General features: G+C 46.3%; 1 protein-coding gene across 6 annotated transcripts in view; it reads left to right on the top strand.

Annotated features, from left to right (window-relative positions):
* The window catches only part of LOC105690566 (polypyrimidine tract-binding protein 1), a 296,563-nt gene that overhangs the window by 163,241 nt on the left and 113,315 nt on the right, over positions 1 to 20,007 (top strand). The window contains exon 1 of one of the 6 annotated variants that reach the window (XM_048656169.1): positions 16,423 to 16,557. The exons of the other annotated variants lie outside the window; for them this stretch is intronic. Coding sequence (XP_048512126.1) covers positions 16,438 to 16,557 — 120 coding nt within the window. The 5' untranslated portion in view covers positions 16,423 to 16,437. Of the gene's footprint in view, positions 1 to 16,422; positions 16,558 to 20,007 lie in introns of those variants that run through there. 6 annotated transcript variants of the gene reach the window in all.

Here is a 20,007-nt window from a genome sequence, read left to right as displayed (position 1 = left end):
TCGGCTTACCGGCGTGGTAAGTGACAATCTGCTACAACGGACTTACTATCCGCTGTCGGACAATTAGGCCTTTAAATTCCGCTCACGAATAACTCGGGTGTAGGCTTCCATTGTCGGAACATCATCCAATGGTCCAATATGGTACAGTTCACAATTATTTCATAATTAACAACCCACCCACCCGCGCGCGCGCTCAATCGAATCAACTCCGTGTAGAACCGTATACGAGCACGGACTCCGGAATCTCCGACGACGTATAATCTTAGGCGATGCGATCGACGAGCGTCGCGCAGACCTCCGCTTTGACCGGATTAATTTCACCCGCGTCATTTTATTTTCAAATGAACATTCGAGAACGGCGAAACTACGACCGCGGAAGTGATAGATGCGAAAATGTTCGAAGTAGACGGAGAGGAGAGGAACGAAGCGACGAGGCGAGAGAGGCCAATAAGATTTCCCTTACGGAAAACCAATCTTGAACCACCGAGGGAACGAACAGTCGAAAAACATCGCTCCATTTACTCAACCGACTGATCCGCGGATCTTTCTTACCTCTACCTCTTTTTCCATCCTCACTTTCTTTGCTTTTTATATCTTGTTTCGCAGGAACGGCAAGCCCGCGATTTATACGGTCGTTCCCACGTACGTATAACCCTCGATTATACGCGGTGACTCATTGACGCGGTCGTTGGGGTTGACGCCCTATATATTTTCTTCGCGGCACTTCTTTCCCCGTTCGCTAAAAAAATCGTTACGGAATAAGAAAACAAACGAGATGGTTGGCGTGTTTGATTATCCGCTCGACGTTGGTTTTAACTTTCGGAAAGAAATTCCTAATTATCGGTTGACAGCCGGCAATGTGCTGAAGGAAGGACGACCGACGCGCTATTATCGGTGTCCGGCTCACCGAGAACTTCCGACAATTTGGTTTGCACGGATGATCGTTGGCCCGGTCGTTGCGATTTCGCGGTGACATTATCGCCGTAATTTACAGCGAACGTATCGCGGTTAACATTTGGAAATTAACATTCGGCATTCCTGTCGACGGTTCCCGCGTTCCACCGTTTACACGGTCTTAGATTCACGGAATCCGGGAATCCGACGCTCTCGCGCAAACGGGAGCCGAAGATATTCACCGAATCCTGCCCGATCTCTCCGCAATCTAGAGGAAAAGAAAAGTTTTTCAGGTGCCCTCTCAAAAAGAAAGTTTGCACTTTCGGAGCCTCGAGGGTTCGCGGAACACCCGGTGAATCTTCGACAGACTTCGGCCGGTGTAAATCGATTGAAATTTATAGCAAGAATATTCGATAGAAATGATTCCGTTAATTAATATCGCAAAAGAGCACCGCGGGTGCAAAAAAACATCGCCAAGTAAATCAACTTTGGCGAATCAATCGCCCTCGAAACGTCGTTCCTCGCGTACAACCGTAAGATTAAATATTTCGCCAAAAAAAAAAAAAAAAAAAAAGAAAATTATAGGGGGGAACGCGGGGCAATTGAGATAAGACTCGAATGAAAGCTCGTCCCCGATTTATACAACGAAAGCTAGTGTGATTTCGCATTGACCGTCATATTAACAAATACCGGGAGATGGGATATTCGATGAAACGCGAACCCGACCGATTTATATGACTGGAGCGATCCCGCGTTTGCTGCGATGTTATAAATTTTCGAGGAATTCGATAAAACGCGAATCTCTACACCGCGTTCGAGCTACCGTCGCAATAAATAAATATACACTCGGCAGTGCACGCCCGTTCTTTTGGATCCACTTGCCGCGAGACTCCCGATCCTTTTTTTCATTCCCGTCGACGTTACATCCGATTCCCTTTCCTCCCGTTCGGAGTCAACGGTCACCGCTCTCCGCTATTCCGTAAACGACGGCGCTGCACAGATGACGGATAACCCTACCTGAATCGCTCGACTATTTTCCGCCCGATCTAAGGTACCCTTGGATCGCGCTCCAGGCGCTAAGCGATGACGAATGATTGCCTGACCAGTTTTTCGGGTGAAAATACAAACGAAATATAGAAATTGGAAAGATACCGGAGCAACCGATCGCGGAATGACAATGCCCGGGTTCCAATGTACCGGGTTCAGCCTACGCGGAAACGGCGACTTGCGGCGTATCAAGACCACTGGAAATAGGATAGTCGAGCGTTGGCAACGGTTGCGTGCGTGTGCGAGGGGTCTTTCGTTGTTGCGAACGCCAGAGCCCCGTCAGCTCGATATTGCCAGTTTCCTGTCATTATATTCCGAGGCTGGGAAGGACGCGAGAAACATCGCGTCGCCTCGCGTCGTACCGCACGCTGCTCGTTGCCGGCGCGAATCAGTACGTACGGTGTGGAGAACAAAAAAAAAGGGGGGGGGGGGGGGGGGGGGTGTCGCTTCGGTCCGAGACGAGGAAAGATGAGCACAGCGCGGGGGCTGCGGTTCTTACCGCGTTCTAGGGCAATCGGTAAACTCGCGTCGTTGACGCGGACGCCGACGCCGACGGGTTCGTCGGGAACGGGATAAACTTAACACGGTGTACCGCGGGTGACATCACTGTCGGCACACGCTGACGCCTTCTGAATTTGTAATCGGGCGCTTCGGTAATCGCCTATCCCATCCAGGCAACGCCGACGCCGAGCTTCTCTCCAGTCTCGCCTTTGAACAGCCGCTTACGTCGTCGCGGTACACGACAGTTTTACCCCGGTGCGTTCGCGCTAACGAGAACCGACGTCACCCCTCACACGTTGAATCCGCGGTGCAGCTAACTACGTGGGTACCACCTCGTGTTCGTATGAGGCGAGATTCTCCTCGGTATCTTCCGTCATCGTCTCGCAATCGGCGGTAAGGTCGGAAACGCGATTCGAGTGAGACGGTGTAATCCGTTGGCGCGTTGAGTGTCGTTTGTCAGTGAGCAACGATACGTTGAAGTAGTATCACCACCTCGTCTCGCACCCATTTTCATCCACGGAGTATTTTATCCGTATTCGACGTTGTTCAAAGTTCGACAGCGCAGCGATATTACCGGTTCAATCTCCGATAACAATAAGGGGTGTGGATCGTCGAATTCCATTGTCCCGGCGTGCCACGTGTTTCATAATCCACAAACTGTCACGTCTTCCCCCCCCCCGCCCCCTTCCTTTTCAACTCTCCACGCTCGATTCCTCGATTCACCCGTACGCGGGTCTGTCTTCCCGGGAGTCCGGGTGACGCGTCTCGCCCTATCGCGTTCGGCCATCTTGAAAGAAAAGCTGTCACGGGACGGAAAAAAAATTGAAATTGTTCGGCGGCGAGGATCGATTACCTTGATCAACCCCCCGAAAACTCATTTCTCGCAAAGGTGTGGTGATATTTTTTTTTTTTTTTCTTTTAGAGAATCACTGCTAAGTAGAGCGTTGGTTTTCATATCGTTGATATTGACCGGCTGGCGTAACCCTCGAGAACAGAGAAACCCGACAAACGGCTCAGCTGCAGCAACAAGTGAAAAGCATTGTTACCGATCCGTATTATTTGCCGCGGAACAAGGGTCGCTCTACGTGGATAATAAAGGTACGCGTCGTGCACTCGGTCGGTCGGTCGAACGCTTGACTTTTGAAAGAGGAGCGTACGATTCCCAACTATCCGCACTCGGAACACGTTGTCGCCGTTTCTCTCATTCTCAGGGTCTTTTGTCAATTTGAAACTACGAACGGATTTAAGAGCGCTATTTTATTTCGAGGACAACGTCGTACCGCGGTGTCGGGGGAACGCGACGACCCGCTAGCATCGCCGTTTAGAAACGCGGACCTAAAAGTTGACGTTACCCCGCGGAGCGGCGGCGGCGGCGGCGGCGGCGGCGGTGTTATTCCCCCTGGGAGACCTGTTATCGCTCGGCATCCTCTGATCCCATCGGGTGGCGCGTTGACAGGTGGAATAAATTGTCACCTAGCCATTTCGCAAATGAAAGAGAAATAGAAAAATTGTCGTATACGAGAGATTCTCTTCGTGTGCGCCCCCCCTCTCCGTTGTACATGGCGCGGCATTCGTACGGCGGCGTTCTCGGTGATGGTTCAACGGGTGTTCCCCCGGCCTCGCACACAACGTTGCCGCTGTCGGCTGTCGCGGTAATGTGACAGCCAAAGAACAGGCCAGAAAACAGGCAAAAGCTCGCGAAAATCCCCTGCCAGACCGCCCTACACGTGACGCCCGAGAGGACGATGAGGATGAGGACGAGTCCTTTTTTTTTTTTTTTTTGTTTTTTTCCTCCCAACTCCCATCATTTCTCTTATACATACTTCGACTGTTGTCGTTGACAAAAAAAATTGCGACGTCACTCCCGACGCGGAGCTTTCGACGATGAACCACAGCGAACATCAGAATCGTTCGATCCCGCATTTTCGTCGGCGAGAATTCGAGGGATTTTTATTTATTTTTATTTGTTTGTTTTTTTGTTTTTTTTTTGTTTTTTTTTGTTTTCGAAAACCGTTGAGAGCGTGCCGCGCGTGGATGCATTTTATAGTTTCTCTACCCTCCGCCAGACCTTCTCCTCGGCTCGATGTAAGCCGTAAATCTGCACCGGCTGGATGCAGCGAATGTATAAAAAACGTAGACGAGTTGCACTCGACCCCGACTCACAGGTGTAGCAGCGGAGTCGAGCTCTTCGGTGGCTCGCCGACGTACACGAGCTACTCGCGCGCCTCTCCCTCATTCCTCTCATTTTTCTCAGATATAACGTAAACATATTTATTTACAGTGTACGGATAAGAGCCGTACCCGTACCCGAAAGGAGAGTTCAGGATTTAGAGAGAGAGCGCGCGCGTCCCGCAGTAGCGCGAGTCTGCCTCGCAGGCATCGCTTGAAGACGTAGGAAAAAGTAGTATTGAATGCACCACCCGATCGGTCTGCATATTACGCCGTAAGAGATATTCGATAATAAAATCTAGGCGGACGTGGGCGTCGATACTGCGGGTGAATTTCTCGACGTACGAGAGATATGCGTTCGGCTGGATTCCATCAACGGATATCGCAGATGAGGAAAACGAACGGGAATCGTGTCCAGCGTTTAGCAGCGCCCGGTCTTCGACTCCGTACGATTGATCCGAGCCCACCGATTCTCCCCACGGTTCACGGACATTCGGTGAGATCGAAAATCGCGCGTGTCCAGGTTTTCAGTTAACCCGACAAATCTCGAACACCGAGATCTCTCGAAGATTTGCTTCTATTTTTTTTTTTTTTTCTATTTTTATTTTTATTTATTTTTATTTTTTCCACCGTTCTTATCTCCGTTTCTCCTCGGCGTGCGTCTCGGTACGATCTCGTGTCGAGTCTACCGTGGAATTCACCGGAAGGAAGGAAATAGATATCGGGTTTGTGTGTATAGTAAAAAACTGCAGAGCGGGTTACGAAGGCAAAGTGGAGTCACCGCCTCCGCGGTCGGCTATAGACGTGATCCGGGAGAAGAAGTAAGGATCCCTTTAATCTGCCAGGCTGCAACTCCATTTGCGTAAGTAAATCTTGTTTGCCAGAGGCTATACCACCGAGGCCCAGTGACTGCGGGGGGGGGGGGGGGTTACGTAGATTCGAGTTGAGTGGCTCGAGGGATTCGCGGCTATGCCGCCGGATTCCGGAAACCTGGAAAGGAGAACGAACGGTGGCGGAGCGGAGCGCCGAGCGAAATCGGAAGTACGAGGAGGCGGAGAGGGTGTTTCGGCAATAAATAGAGAGGTGTACGGACACGCGGGGGACAGACGTACGGACGGACGGGCGTCGTACTCGTGTACGTAGATGTAACCGGCGTCTCTCAACGACATATATTCAGCGTTCCACCGCGTTTTCAACATTTTCCACTCGGTAAACGAACACTCGGGGGGGGGGGTTACACTCCGTAAACGAAAACTACGAAGGAACAGCAATTTCATACCGAGGTTATACTTACACCCCACGCAATATATATATATATTTCTCGCTTTCTTCAACGTTCTTATCTCCCTCTCGCTCACCCGTCCGAGACACTCTCCTGTACCAACCCGCAGCTCCGTCTCGTAGCGCGGCGAGCAGTTTTATTACTCGTTGGGATGGTTAAAACGGCCCCGAGTACCTCCGCGCGTATACTATACCCGCCCACCCGAGTTCCCTTGATAAATATACAAGTGGTAGGCAGGTGAACGAATACGTCGTACGTCGGACGTCGTTTATACGCAGGGACAAAAGAACTCGTGCTCGAGTGCAGCGCGAGGAGTTTCACGTCGTCTTCGTCGTCGTCTTCGTCGTCGTGGTTCTGGTACCGCGCCATGCCGCCGCCGCATAGCACTGGTTCCAGGTCTCGAGTCCCGAGGAAGCGTGTGTGCGTGAGGAGAACTCGTTTGGAAGGTCGTCTGGTTGGTCGGTTGGTCGGTTGGTTGCATCGAACCGACGGTGATTACGGAGTCCGGGGTGCGGGCACGCTCGCCCGCGTTATTTGCCGAGACAACACGCGGGGTTAAGAATATTCTCGTACATATCACTATACTATACGGAACATTCCGTACACACCTCTCGATAACTTCTTCGAGATGAATTATCCCCTTTCCCTTTCCCTTTCCCTTTTTCTGCTCCGGTGGAGGCGAGGGGTTTTCAATTTTTATTCACGTCTGTATTCATCGATGAAAATATTTGCAATATGAGCTTCTAGTTTCTGGTAATATTATCTTCGTCGCCGTGTTCAGATTTTCATCTTTCGGATGGATAAGAGAGAAGATTCAGAGTCGGGCGTTTCGATGAGTAGCGGGTCAAAAAATCCGTGACCCTGGTTCTATGGTCAACTTCCAATTGTTCTTTTGTTTTTTTTTGTTTTTTTTTCTTTCTCTTTCCTTGCGCATATTTCTAAACGATGTTCACAAATTACGTCGCCGTTTATTCATGCAAACGCGTCGGTTGATTTGTTTTCGGTATTTTGGAAAAAAAATGAAGTAAGTTGACGCCGGTGACCGGTATATCGAAAAATGTAAATTCCGTCGAAAAGTTTGCCAATCATGCGGAAGGGCCGCCGGATGGAAGAAAAAAATTCCACCCCTATCTATTCCTGTGGTTTGGGCATCGTCGAACGAAACTACGAACCGCCGATTCGGTTTTATTTTTCCAATGCTTTAACAAACTTTCGGTACCGCTTTCAGGTACAATAATATCGGGGAAATATTTCCACTATTGAGTTAACCGCACGTCGATATTCCAATTCTAAAACTCGGAAACTCCATCATTTTCAACGGGTATAAAGTTAGTCGTAATTGCACACGGTAATGCCAGTTTTTCATTTTTATATACCCGCTAATCATCGACAGCAACTGCATGTTCGTCGCGTTCGTCAGTGTCGAATTCTCGAAATCCCTCTTTCATCCTGGTCCATCGGTATCCGGAGATATAAATTTCATTCTCTCTTCTTTTCTATTTTTCTCATTCTTCGGGCTGTCACTTTACTCTGGCAAGATTGGATAAGTCCTGGATTCCTTTCTCATCTCCGTAAACGGGGGGATCTGGTCAATATCACTTGACCAGATATAACACCGTCGACGCCCTCGTACCGATCGAGGCCTTTATTTATAGAAAAATGTCCCCGTCCCGAGACTCTTTATCCCCAATCGGAACTCCGGACTTATTCCCGAACGACGTGTACCGCTCGCGCGCACCCTTTCGCGTCCGCACGATTGACGCGTTCGAGGATTTAAAGACACCAAACCTCCGTTCGTACCGTGTTTTATTTCAATTTAGAAAAAAAAAAAAAAAAACGCTTCGTGCGAAACGTCGTCTTCGCGTATACGCTGAAAGAGAAGCAGACGAAAGCGTAGAAAGAAGAATCGTCGAAGAAAGGCGGACCGAAAATGTACGGTGTACGGTGATTCTTGGCGCAATAAGAACTTACCGCGATTGGAAATTTCTCGTTATAAAATTGAGCCTTTCGCCAATGGCTGTATGCACGGTACATATCCTTTCGTCATTTTGACGAAGATTTTTCCATTCTTCGCGGCGCCCAGCTGCAGTCACCCTCTGTGCTCGGGGAGGGCGGGAGATTTGGCGCGTTACCGCCGTGCGGATATAAAAGGAGATGCTGCCGATAAAAGATCGCGCCGCTACGGCGAAATAATGTACACATGTGCACGTACCCGCTCCTCGCGATTAGGGATTATCGACTTTGTCGACTTGTTAGCCCCCGTGCAGCACGCGTACGTGTATTATTTTTTCACTTCCCTTTACTTTTTCCTCTTCTTCCAGCCGTGCGCGCTAGCGGCTTATTCCGCTTTTTCTCACCTCACCGAATCTTCCGCGTCATTCTCTCCTATGCCCCCCCCCCCCCCCTCCGTATCTCCGCGCTCTTACTCTCGCCAAAGTCGCGCGAAATTGAAAGATTCGCGCGAGGAAAAACAAAAAACAAAAACGAATAAACTGTAATCCCTCTTTCGCAGCGCAGCGTTTCGTCTTTCTTCGTCAAAGTTTTCATCTGTACGTCGACTCGCGTTTCGCAAATTTTCGCTACGCGGCAGTCGTCGCTGTGGTACTAAGGTGTGCCTCGACCCCAACCTTGAAGTCGTAGGAATGCGCACCGTAGCATGGCCGTACGAAGATCGCCGGTTGGCCGCATCGTCGCACCGAGAAACGATCGGCTCACCCCACCGTGGTGACTACGTCGGGACGGACGCCTCTGCGAGCTGCGTACCTACTCCTCTGCCCCGTTTCCACTTCTTCTTCTTCTTCAATTTTTTTTCTTCCTCGTTCACCACTCCCTCTACCTTCGTTGCGCGGACGCTACGACCTCGTCCGACTCACCGTGACAACGGAGCCCCGCTTGAATTCCGTCTCTTATCTGGAACGGCGAGACTTCAATCTTCCGAAAATTATCCTTGCCCGGATTCAATTTACTCTTGAAACGAGGGCTAGGTACACTTGTACCACTGAATTTAACGTTGAGCTACTGTGTAACGAACGGAAATTATCCGGATTGTTTTTTTCTAACCTCGAAAAAAATTGCACCTGTAACCACCAGCCGATTATTCTTTCTCTCATTCTCGCGCGGGGTGGCGGGTCGTTATCTGCGGCTAAATGTGCGAGCGAGCACGGCTTTCGAATAGGTCTCGTTCGAAATTATTGAAAAAAAACAGGGGGGCAAGGGCAAGGGCGGGAGAGCGGCGAAGTGGACGAAGGATGAATCGCCGGTACCGTGTAGGATATTCCCTTTACCGGGCGCTCTCTACACCTTCGGGAAGCGCGACTACCAGACTGTGACACTTCACCAACGCGTTGTTCGCTTCTCACGCTGCAAAGCTATTCCGATGTACGCGATCTTTGTGGAAATATTGTTGTTGTTGTTGTTTTTTTTGTTTTTTTTCGTTCATTACTCTCTTCGTATATTTATCTTCGCTTTGTTTTTTCGATACACTTTGGGGACCCGATCGTTTTTTAATTATTTCGCGACGACTCCGCGTAGACTTCGTTAAACTTAACATCAGCTCCCGCGTACGGATGCACCGCTGTTCGATAATTTTTTAAGATTATTTATTTATTTATTTATTTATTTTTTTTCAAAAACCAAGAGAAAATTGGAACAACAGCCCCGTGGAGGTGAATTGTGTACCTCGGTTGTTTTTTTACAAGTACCCTACCTATCGTTCGAAGAATTATTTTCTTATTTTTTTTATTTTATTTAGAAACGATCGAGTTGATGATGAAAGGGAATGGTAAAAGAAAATGAGAGGGAAAGAAAATGTTGAGGGTTCATAGCGACTGAATAAATATGTCTTCATTACTATAATCGTGGAATCGTCGATCGGTCGAGTGATAAAAACGAGGCTCGATTATATCGGAAGAGGGTTTATTTGTTTAACAAAGTAAAATAAGCGTGCGCCGCTTATATATCCACGCGGAAGAGGGTAGTAAAGGAAAAGAAAAAGCTGAAATAAAAAAAAAAAAAAAAAACATAATAATATTGATGCTCGAATGCAGGGAGTAGTAGAAATATTACCTTGTACTTTAAGACCACGATTGATTGTTTAATCAATAAAAGGACGTGTGTACTTTGGCACGTTGCTGCCGAAGGTGTAGGTTGTAATCGTCGTGAAAAATATTAGGAATCCACCCCGGTCGATATATTTATATAAAATTCTTTGAATCGACGTATTTCTACGGACGTTTTCCGCTCACCTGTCATATCATCGATTCATCATTCATCCGCACCGTGCACCTCGCTTTATTATACTCATTTCCATTTTCAATTTGCCCTTACTTTTTTTTTAATGTTTTTATAGGATGCCCTCACTAAGTGCGAAACTCGATATCCGGACCCCCCCCTCTCTTTTCCCTAATTCTGATGGGCACTTTCAAGGCGAATTTCTCAATTTTCCCCATCTCGACGAATGACCAAAATCGCTCCAGCAGAGTGGAGAGCCTCGGTCGTTATTCCGCGCCCTTATAACCTGACCCTAATGGGGTGAAAATACTGTATATTGGGAATTCCGGGTGCTAGACCTGCAACGATTCGAACCTCCGTTTAAATGTTCAATACCTTTGTACATATCACGGAGTCAAATCGTTCGCGGTCCCATCGTCTCGACGTTATCGACGACTCTCTCTGGGTACCTCTTATTTCTCTTTCGGTTACTCTCCTTACAATTAGTCGGAAATCTCTGGTAGTCGTCTCCAGACGAGGAAAAGGGAAATGGGATGGAAATTCCGTTGACTAATTGACTCGTATATATTCCGAGATCATTGCACGGCACACGCGTACAAATTCAACGAAATTTTGCCCGCCCGCGGTCCGGCGATATTCGTCACGTTGCTAATGAAAAGTAATACCACCTGACTAAGCGTGTAACAGAAAAAATCGTTTTCATCCCTTATTTCCCCCTTAATTATTTCTACGCAATAAAATTGTCAGTGATTTTTCAGAGTTAGTTTGATTAAATTTGGTTCGTTGATTGAAAAGTAATGTAAGCGGAAAATTAATTGCCATTTATAACAACGACAATGATTGCATATTTATCATTGGAAATTTTAACTCTCACGCGCTAGGGGAAATAAATTGTTCGTATACTATATGTATATGTATATACCGTATATGGGTTTTTGTTGTAACGTTAAAAAATTAAGAGGGTAAAAGCGTCGAAGCGTAATTGAAGTGAATTTGGGACTCGCGGCGAGCGAATTCGACTCAAAAGAATTGTCGGAGCTGCGAAGCGAGTAAAAAAGGGCGGGAGAGGTGTGCGTATAATGAAATTGCATGTTTGCGGTGGTGCGGCTTGTGAATCGAATCGCGAAGGTTGTTGGTGCAATTTAACTGGATTTATTACGGAGGGTCCTTTTGATTCGTTCGTTCCACGGTGCACGGGTAAACTTGCTTTAATATTCCCACACATGGGATAAAACCTGCGGAGCGGAACGAACCCGGTATATATCTATATACCTTTCCGATCGGAAGAGACGACGGTTGCGACTACGAATTCGGAAAAAAAAAAACAAAAAAAAACTGAATTCAAAAATGATAATCCGAATATAAAAAAAAAAAAACAAACGAACTTGGACTTTTGCTTTGAATTTTATTTTCCTAACGCGATCCTTCGGACCCCCGCGCGTACACGTGCAGCGTTGACGACGACGACGACGACGTCGTGGTTCATAATAATCGCGAAGTTGATGACGATGAATGTGTCGGAGGTTGGAAAATGTTCCAGATGTTTCTCTCTCGCGCGTACACTAATTATTCTTTCCTGCTTTTCTCTATTTTATTCAACTTTTTCATCCACCTTCTCATTTCTTCTCTCGTTTATTTTACTTTCTCTTGTTTGCCTGTTTCTCCTTTTCTCCCTCCCTCCCTCCCTCTCGCTCTCTCTCTCTCTCTCTCTTTGCTTTCTTTCCGTCCAACATTCGTCACACTTAATCTTCATCTTATATTGTTAACTCGACGCGTCCGCGTTGCCGTACCTCAGGTGGTTCTACCGGCTCCATGTCAGAATATAACTATTCAAGAGTTTAATATTTATTCCATATTTTTCCCGGTGTTAGCACCCCGCAGGTCATAAGGACGGAATATCAGGAGCTCGGTAAAATATGCAAGAGTTGAAAATTCACGTTAAATTTACATCAGCTGGTATAGAATAATTTTCGTAATTACTTGAAATTATCTAAACCGAATTCTTTCCGTTTTTGTTTCAGGTAAGCTGAACCGAATTTCGGGCCTCCGTTCGTTTTGCGAAAAGCTCTCAGATTTCAGCTCGTGAGTATGGGGAAAAAAAAACATCTATTACCGCAAGCGAATCGCTGCGACATTGTCGGGAACAAACTTGGCTTCCTACTCTCCTTTGCCGCCGCTGCCTGCCGACATTAATTCACAACGAATCGACCGTGCATTAGGCAAATTCAACGGCACGAAGGAAACTCGCGTACATATGTGAATCGCAGGGGGCTACGAAAAGAAAAAAAAAAGAAAAGCGGAAAAAAAGGACACCTTCGGCACTCTCGTAGCATTCGCCTTTTTTTTTTTTCTTTCTTTCTTTTTGTTTGACGAATCGAGTGGGCGGAAAGATGGAAAAAATGTAAAATTGAAGGGTGAGCTTTTTCTTTTGGGGGGGGGGGGGGGGGGGGGAGTGGGCGTCCCGAGAATTCTCGCAGATCTTTGTCTAGTTTCGAACGTATCGGGTTTCGAAGACACCGAAGTTTTGACGCACCTTATTTCCGAGTGTGTATGCACAATACGACTCAAAAGTATGTACCGACGCCTATATAGCGACCCTCGGCTATTCCCTGTCGCCGGTTGTTTCGTTGAAGTGGAAAATTTTAAGCCCGTCGACGTCGCGACGTCCCGACGCAATTGAACGCGCTCCACATCCGGTACTCCTACACGTTCGCTGCGATAGCAGCTAGCTAGCCGACTCTGGAAGGTATGAGAAAAGGCGGTTGAACGCTCTCGATTTCGTCATATTTTCACGCTCAGGAAAATATTCGATATTCGGTCGGACACCATCCCGGCGCGGCGGGGTCAAACTGGACACGCGACGTCGACGGACTCTATTATCTGTATAACCCCGCGGAGGGTATTACTGTAGATATTCTTCATACATAGAAGCAGACTTTTTTCGGAGAATATTTCGCGCGCGTACCTTTTTTCGTCCTTTTCTCAGCGTAGGGGCAAAAAAAAAAAAAAAAACCCGACAATTGTTTCGGATCACTTAGCTTCGATCGAATTCATTCCGCTCCCTCGGCGCACACGACTCTTTCCCTCTTTCTATCCACAGACTCGCCAAACTTTCACCTTCTCTTTTACCTTCTCCAATTTCCACCCTCCTCATTACTTCCACTTCGCACCGTCACGGGTCATACAATATTCTCCTACGTTCGGAAAAGAGGAAATTTTTTTCGGAATCGCGAGTCGAACATCCCTACGATGACGTTTCTTCTCGTTCTTTGATTTCTGTTTCTCGTTTGTCTCCCACTGTTATTCTCATCACTTTTTTCTGGCCACCGTTTCCTCGAGGTAACGCTGAATGTTAACCAATGGTACGACGCTTTGAATGGCATTAACCCGACGATGAATTCGAAAAATGAGAATTTTTTCCCCTTCCGAGTAGTAGGGATTCTCGAGAGAAAGAAGGGAGGTGGCCCGGGCCGGGCATCGACCGTGACTAAAGCGATTTAAAAATTAATTCGCATGGGATTGAAGCCATTGCGGCTTCGAGGGTTGCTATACCTCTGTGATTCTTGCGGTAGGGTAACGCGGGAAGCGACCGCCATATCTTCTCGAATCCCGGATAATATACTCCGTTCTTTTATTACCGTCGATTTTTTTTTTTTTTTTTTCTTTTTTTTTTGGCATGACGAAGTTGTCTCGCTGAGTCGCGGGCATAAATGAAACGGCGAGTTCCCATCTCTCGGGATCACGAGCGCCGCAGGATCCTCCGTTGAAGGGTACGGGGGTATCTGAGAAAGTAGGGAAAACCGGAGGCAAGCAACGGCAATATGCCTACACCCCGCGGGAAATGTGTAGGATTTCAGAAATCATGCGGTGCGCCGCGCCGGTAGCCAGAAGGCAGAAAGCGGAGGGTAAGTTGCGCGGGAAACGAAGAAATAAAGGGCGAGTTTTACTCGGCAATTTTCAGCTCCCATCCAGCTCGTCCGGCTCATTTTTCTCTATTTTTATTCTCCTGCCTGTTCGCGCATCGTCTACTTATATTATATCAACTTCTTTTGCTTTTTACCTTTGTTCCTTTTCTTTTTTTTCTTATTTTTTTTTTTTTTTGCTTCCGAGCGGCGGCAGAAGGTCACCGCAAAGTACTGGCTTTAAAAAGTTCATTAAAAATCACCGCTTCACCCGAGGCTACGTGGGAAATTTTGAAGAAGAGAAAAAAAAAAATGGGGAAAATCAATCGCTCGTCTTTTTCCTATTGTTATTAAACATAAATGCATATATATTGCAGCTGTATGGGTTATTATTTTTTCTTTATTTCCCTTTCGTTTTGTTTGTACAATAATAAAATAACATTAATCGAGTTATGGAAATTCACTGATATAATAAATAAATATAATATACAGCGCCGGGGATTTATACTCGAGTTATAAAAATCCCCCCCCTAGCTTCGCGCCAGGATCGAATTAATACCTGCCATCTCCGGTTCAAAATGTAAATCCGGAAGAAGGTTCTTTGCGAGTCTCTTTTGGGGTGCGTTATTAAAAAATGTTAAATTTTTCAAGATACTTTTTTTCTTTCTTTTCGTTCATAACGTCATCGCAAGAGAATATACACACTCTTGTACCCTCCCTCCTTTCCCTCCCCTTATTCATTTTCTCTAGGTAAATAATACTTTTCCTACTTATCGTTTATATCTTTTTTCTTCCAACTAACGCAAAGCTTTTAAAATCATTGATAATTTCCAACGTTGAAAAACATATATACCGCTATAATATACTTTCTAACAATCAGGTGATGACGCTACGCAATCCCATATCCGTAATCGAAAAATGGAAAATGTGAGAAAAAAAATCACCAAACTCCGTGTCGTTTTAATATTTCGGAACCCTCGTTCATTTATTTATTTTTTTTTTTTTTGGTCTAAAATCATTGAAAATAAATTCTACATTGGATATCCACGAAAGCACCGAACACCCGTAGTCGTAGTATCTACAATAGGGTAAATTAGTCACGAAAAAGACGAAAAAGTTTCCAATGTTTTCTGGTTTTTTTTTTTTTTCTTTTTTTTCATTTCTCGTTTACCACTAAGAGTGAAAGCGAACAGCTTAACGTGTCTGATTATATGAAAGTTTGTTTTAATTCAGCGGGAACTAATCCTCGTCTCCTCTTGCCGCGTCTACTCTGGCTTCTACTCACCTCGCGTATACGTGGTGCCGAGAGGGAGGGGTGGGATTTTGCGAGAGGAAGAGGCAGAGCGCGCGGTGCTTTCAGCTTTGCCGCAAGTTAATACCCGTTGCGGTCTGTTCGCCACCACCGTCGCCACTCTTTTCTCTCCTAACCTCACCCGATCCCTCCTTCCCAAAGCCACCCCCTCCCCCCCTCTTACGTCACGCTACTTTTTCGAGTGCCTAATGCACTTTTGGAAAATTAGTCCAGGTTTTTTCGACGACAGCTGGAATTAATATTTGCGAAGGATGAACTTGATCTTAACACCTCGCCCTTGTGCAAACTAACGGAGGGAGAAAAACGCGGAGAAGATATCACAGCTTTGGATGAAAATGTGGCTTCTTTTCTCTTCCGATTTAGAAACATTTCTTTTTTTTTTTTTTTTTTTTTTTTTTTTATACTCTCTTCTTATCTTCCTCTCTCACCCGTATAACGTCTTAGCCGTTCGCGCGGTTTTATTACCTGCAATGGAACTCGTGAAATTAATTTACTTACCTGCACCCTCCTCGAAATGTGTATGGAAAAATTTGCATATTTATTTGCATTTTTTCTTCTATACGTAACTCGAAGCATTTTTACCATAGAAAAAGGAAAGTTCAAACTACTTCGTAAAGTGGAGTAGAAAAAAAGGACGAAATTTAAAGTTCGTTCGAATATGATACCGAAACGGCAGACGAACGACGTTACGCACACATCGCTCGTTTCACTCCGTCTACCTATGGAAATAGCTCGCTAGCCTCGTGTTAGCGTAAACATCAATATCCGTGCCGGTTAACCATGAGATTTCTTGTTGCAAATACCGACAAACTTTAGACCCGAAGTACACGAAGTAGCTATACAGTTTACTCGATTCCGTGTACTCTCGCTCTCCGGCCAACACGGTCGTGCCGACGCGTGGTCGAGTTTAGTAGTTTGTTTTCCCCTGTCGCGAACGGACGTACCGCCAATTACTCCTCGGTAACGTCAGCGCCGACTACGAGGACGGCGACAAAATTCATGCGATTCAGTTTCGATTTCACTCGTAAAATTGGACGTCCGCCTTCCTAAGTTTTTCCCGACGATTTGTTTTATTGAAATTTGTACCATTCGCGACGCGCATGCGAGTAGTACACGAGTACAAGTCCGGTGCTCCGATTGTGGCTGACGTGTTCCATCGAGACGACTCGCCGGATCCATCCCTGCCTGAAAATATCTCTTCGTATTTCCGGCTGCTCGAGGTGAGCTTTTTACGCTTCATAATCCCGTGTAGGACTCGTTTTAAGAATCTTTGAAACCCTGGGTCATTGTATTCGCGTATGGTATACAGGGTGATACGTGTGAGTTTTCGACGACACTGGCGTCGAATCTCCACCAGCGGCACCCCCCTCTAAATCGGTGTGTGTATTGTTTCGATCTGGTGGCCTTGGTCGTTAACCTCATCCCTCCGCCTCCGCATCTTGCGCCGCCACTTTGAAATAACGAGACTGCCGTTATATATATATATATATATAGATATATATATCAACGCGATATACGGGCCGGGCCAAGTTTTATTCCGAACATCCCAATCATGTTTTTGCCTTCGTAATTTCCGTATCCGGACTTCGATTCTCACCAGGTTCGTTACTTCGTCGACGTATCGAATGAAATCTTTCATTTACCTCACATTAGAGGTCTCCAGTTTGCCGACCAATAGTCGGTCTTCGAACCGGAAACGCGTGCGATTTGTTTTTTTTTTTTTTTTTTGTTTTTCACAGACACTTTGATTCGTGATATAAAACTGCGGTGCAGATTGAGCTGCTTCTCCGGTTGCTTTGCAAAAACCTTTAAAAGACTGGCCGTGGTAGAAATTTTTTCTGCTGGCAAAAAAAAAATAAATAAAAATAAAAAGGTACACCAGACAATAAAATTCACACACCCACGCCGAATGCCCACGACACAGCTACGCGGTGCTCGTTGAAAAACTTCATACGCGTTGACCGTGGTCGGGCCGACCGTCTCGAGGTGAGGGTCGCCGAGGAAGAGAACGAAATCGTCCTTCGGTCCGTTTCACATCGAATTTTTATTTCGTCTCATTTTTTTTTTTTTTTTTTTTTCCCCATGTTTATTCACGTCATTACCATTGTTCGACGCGCGCGTCGAGGATTAAATCTGGTATTTGAATTGCAAATTGTTTTTTTTTTCCCGTCAAATCTTTGGTTATTTTTCCGTTTGGTTTTTGAGGGTAGGTGATTTTTGTAGAAACAAATTTCAGGAAAAATAAAATCGAATTTGAGAAAGTTCAGTTTTTTTTCGGCATGGAGTTGGCGTGATGAGAAATGGTTGTGTAAAAAAAAAAAAAAAAAAAAAAAGAAAAAAAACAAAACCTGGTGGTACAGCAGGTTACGGTAAAACCACTACCTTAGATCTCCAGGAGTAAAACTAGCGCAAAGCTCCGCGTAATCCTAGGGGATAAAATGAAAATAAAAATAAGGGAAAAAAGAAGGAGAGCAGTATTACACGAAAGGGAAGAGAGGAGGTAAAAGAAGGAGTAGGAAAACTGTATGGGGTATATACAACGCGAAATAGGTGTATATACCTGTATATCTACTTATGATATACAAGGAATAACAAGGTGAGCTTTTGCATAAACCGGAACACACGACGGAAACACGCTGTGTGGAAAACTGCCGGTGACGTCGTTGAAAACTAAAATGAATAAGAGTACGCGCGGCGCAACGTTGTGCGGAAAAAGATAACGCGGTTGAACTGGAACGAAACCATCTCCAGCTCTCGGCGGAAGGAGGCACGAGCTACTGCAACCCCCACGCTCTTACAGATCCCACCGTTACGGACACCACCGCGAAACGTACGCGCTCACCGCCCTACCGACCTTTTAGGTACTCTACTTAGTCTTATCTCATTCTTAGCCTCTGTACCTTATTCCGAGACTATCCCGAGCTAAGCCTCGCGCTCTTAGTCTTAACGTAAAATATTCAATGGCCTAAAAACCAGCTTCATCGCACCGAAGATGACCGTGCGTTATACCTCTTATCCTCGATAAGGACATGCTATCTCAGGCGCAGATGTTTTTTCATCCCAATTTTCTCCCCCCCTCCGTAATCCAATACCCGTTATTATTATTTATTTATCTCTCTCTCTTTTTTTTTTCAACTCGACGCTTGTACGATTTCGAGATTACAGAGAATCGAAGCGTATGAATATCGAGGAAATTTGACCCGTTGTCGGAGCTTTGTAGAAAAAAAAAAGTAGTTTATTTTTCGAGAGACAAGGAAACTAGATGATAAATCAATTGTCCCCCATATTAACTATACGTGATATTTTGTCCGTTGGAACGATTTCCGCCTAATTTGAATTCCCGCACTCGATTCTTTTTCCCCGAATCGATTGACCCCCTCGCTCCACCTCCCCTCTCTTTCTTTCCCTGCACTCATACCTCGGTAAAAGCTCAGGGGCGGGGGGGGGGGATTTAATTAGAGCCGAATATAACCCACAGCGGGGTCCTTCGATTGAATTATTAATTAACGTCCTCCCGAAAATACCACATCACACACCGGGGCGGATACGTGCGCGTACACCAAGATGTGTGGGTTGATCAATGCTCGTTATAATGCGTGGAATATAATGCCGCGCGTACACCTTCATCCCTGCATAACCTTACGCTCGTTGATCTCTCTACCAACCATACGTATAGATGTGTGCAATAATGCAGCTAGGCATGTAACTATAATCTATTCAACGATAATCTATGTTCGTTTGCGTTTGTTTGGAAAATAATCCATGGCCCTTGGTGTAGAACTAGCGAACCAAGTTCAACGTATAAAGGACATTTGTTAACGTACAAGAAGCTGTAACGCATTAATCTCAAAACGCGTGTGCGGACATTACGCCGAACAAATGGGCCGTTAACGATATTCGAGAAAATTCCATTTTTTCGGGTGAGCAGCTCAGATATCGAAAAAGTGAAGTTCCGAAGGTCCGGAGCGCAAAGAGCTTCTATAATCCCAATAAAAATCGCGAATGGAAACCGAACGATTCGCGATTCGGAACCTCTGAAAATCACCTTCGGGCTTTCGCTCCTAACTTTCCGGTGAATTTTTCATTCGTTAATTTTCATTTTTTTTTTCCGCGTTTCCCCCCTCCCGCTCGTTTTTTAATTGCCGGGCTTCGTCGAGGTTCGGCGGGCGAACCTCAAAGGTCGTCTCGTTCGTGGGTCGGCGGAGTTATATCGTATCTCCCATCTCCGCGCACGGAATCCACGGTGGTACCGATCCACGGCGGTACGTCGATCGAATTGACCGGAGGCGAGCGATCCGGAAGGGTGACTCCTTTGAAAAAAAAATTGGTGTACCCATAAATACGGGAGCTCGATTCGTTTCGTTTTCAAACGCCCGCCATACTTTTTGCGACCCTCGAGAGTACCCGTATCGCCGAGAATCGCCGCCGCTCGTTTCTCCGTTTCTCATCCAACGACTGACCGACCGAACGAGCGGACGGGCCGCGAGGCTCGCCGAAAAACCTGTGAACCTATGCGGGATCGTTCTCGAGGGCGCATTAACGAGGCAACTTAGCTACCCGCCGCGATGCCGCGACTCGACGTTCGATTATCAACTTTGCGCCGATTGCACAACGAAGACTCGAAAACGAATTGAAACTAAGGGGAAAAAGTGGAAGCCCGCAACGACACG

Source organism: Athalia rosae, chromosome 1, assembly GCF_917208135.1.
Source record: "Athalia rosae chromosome 1, iyAthRosa1.1, whole genome shotgun sequence".
NCBI lineage: Eukaryota > Metazoa > Arthropoda > Insecta > Hymenoptera > Athaliidae > Athalia > Athalia rosae.
The sequence above is the reverse complement of the archived record's forward strand: the minus strand, read 5'-3'. Positions and strand labels throughout refer to the sequence as shown.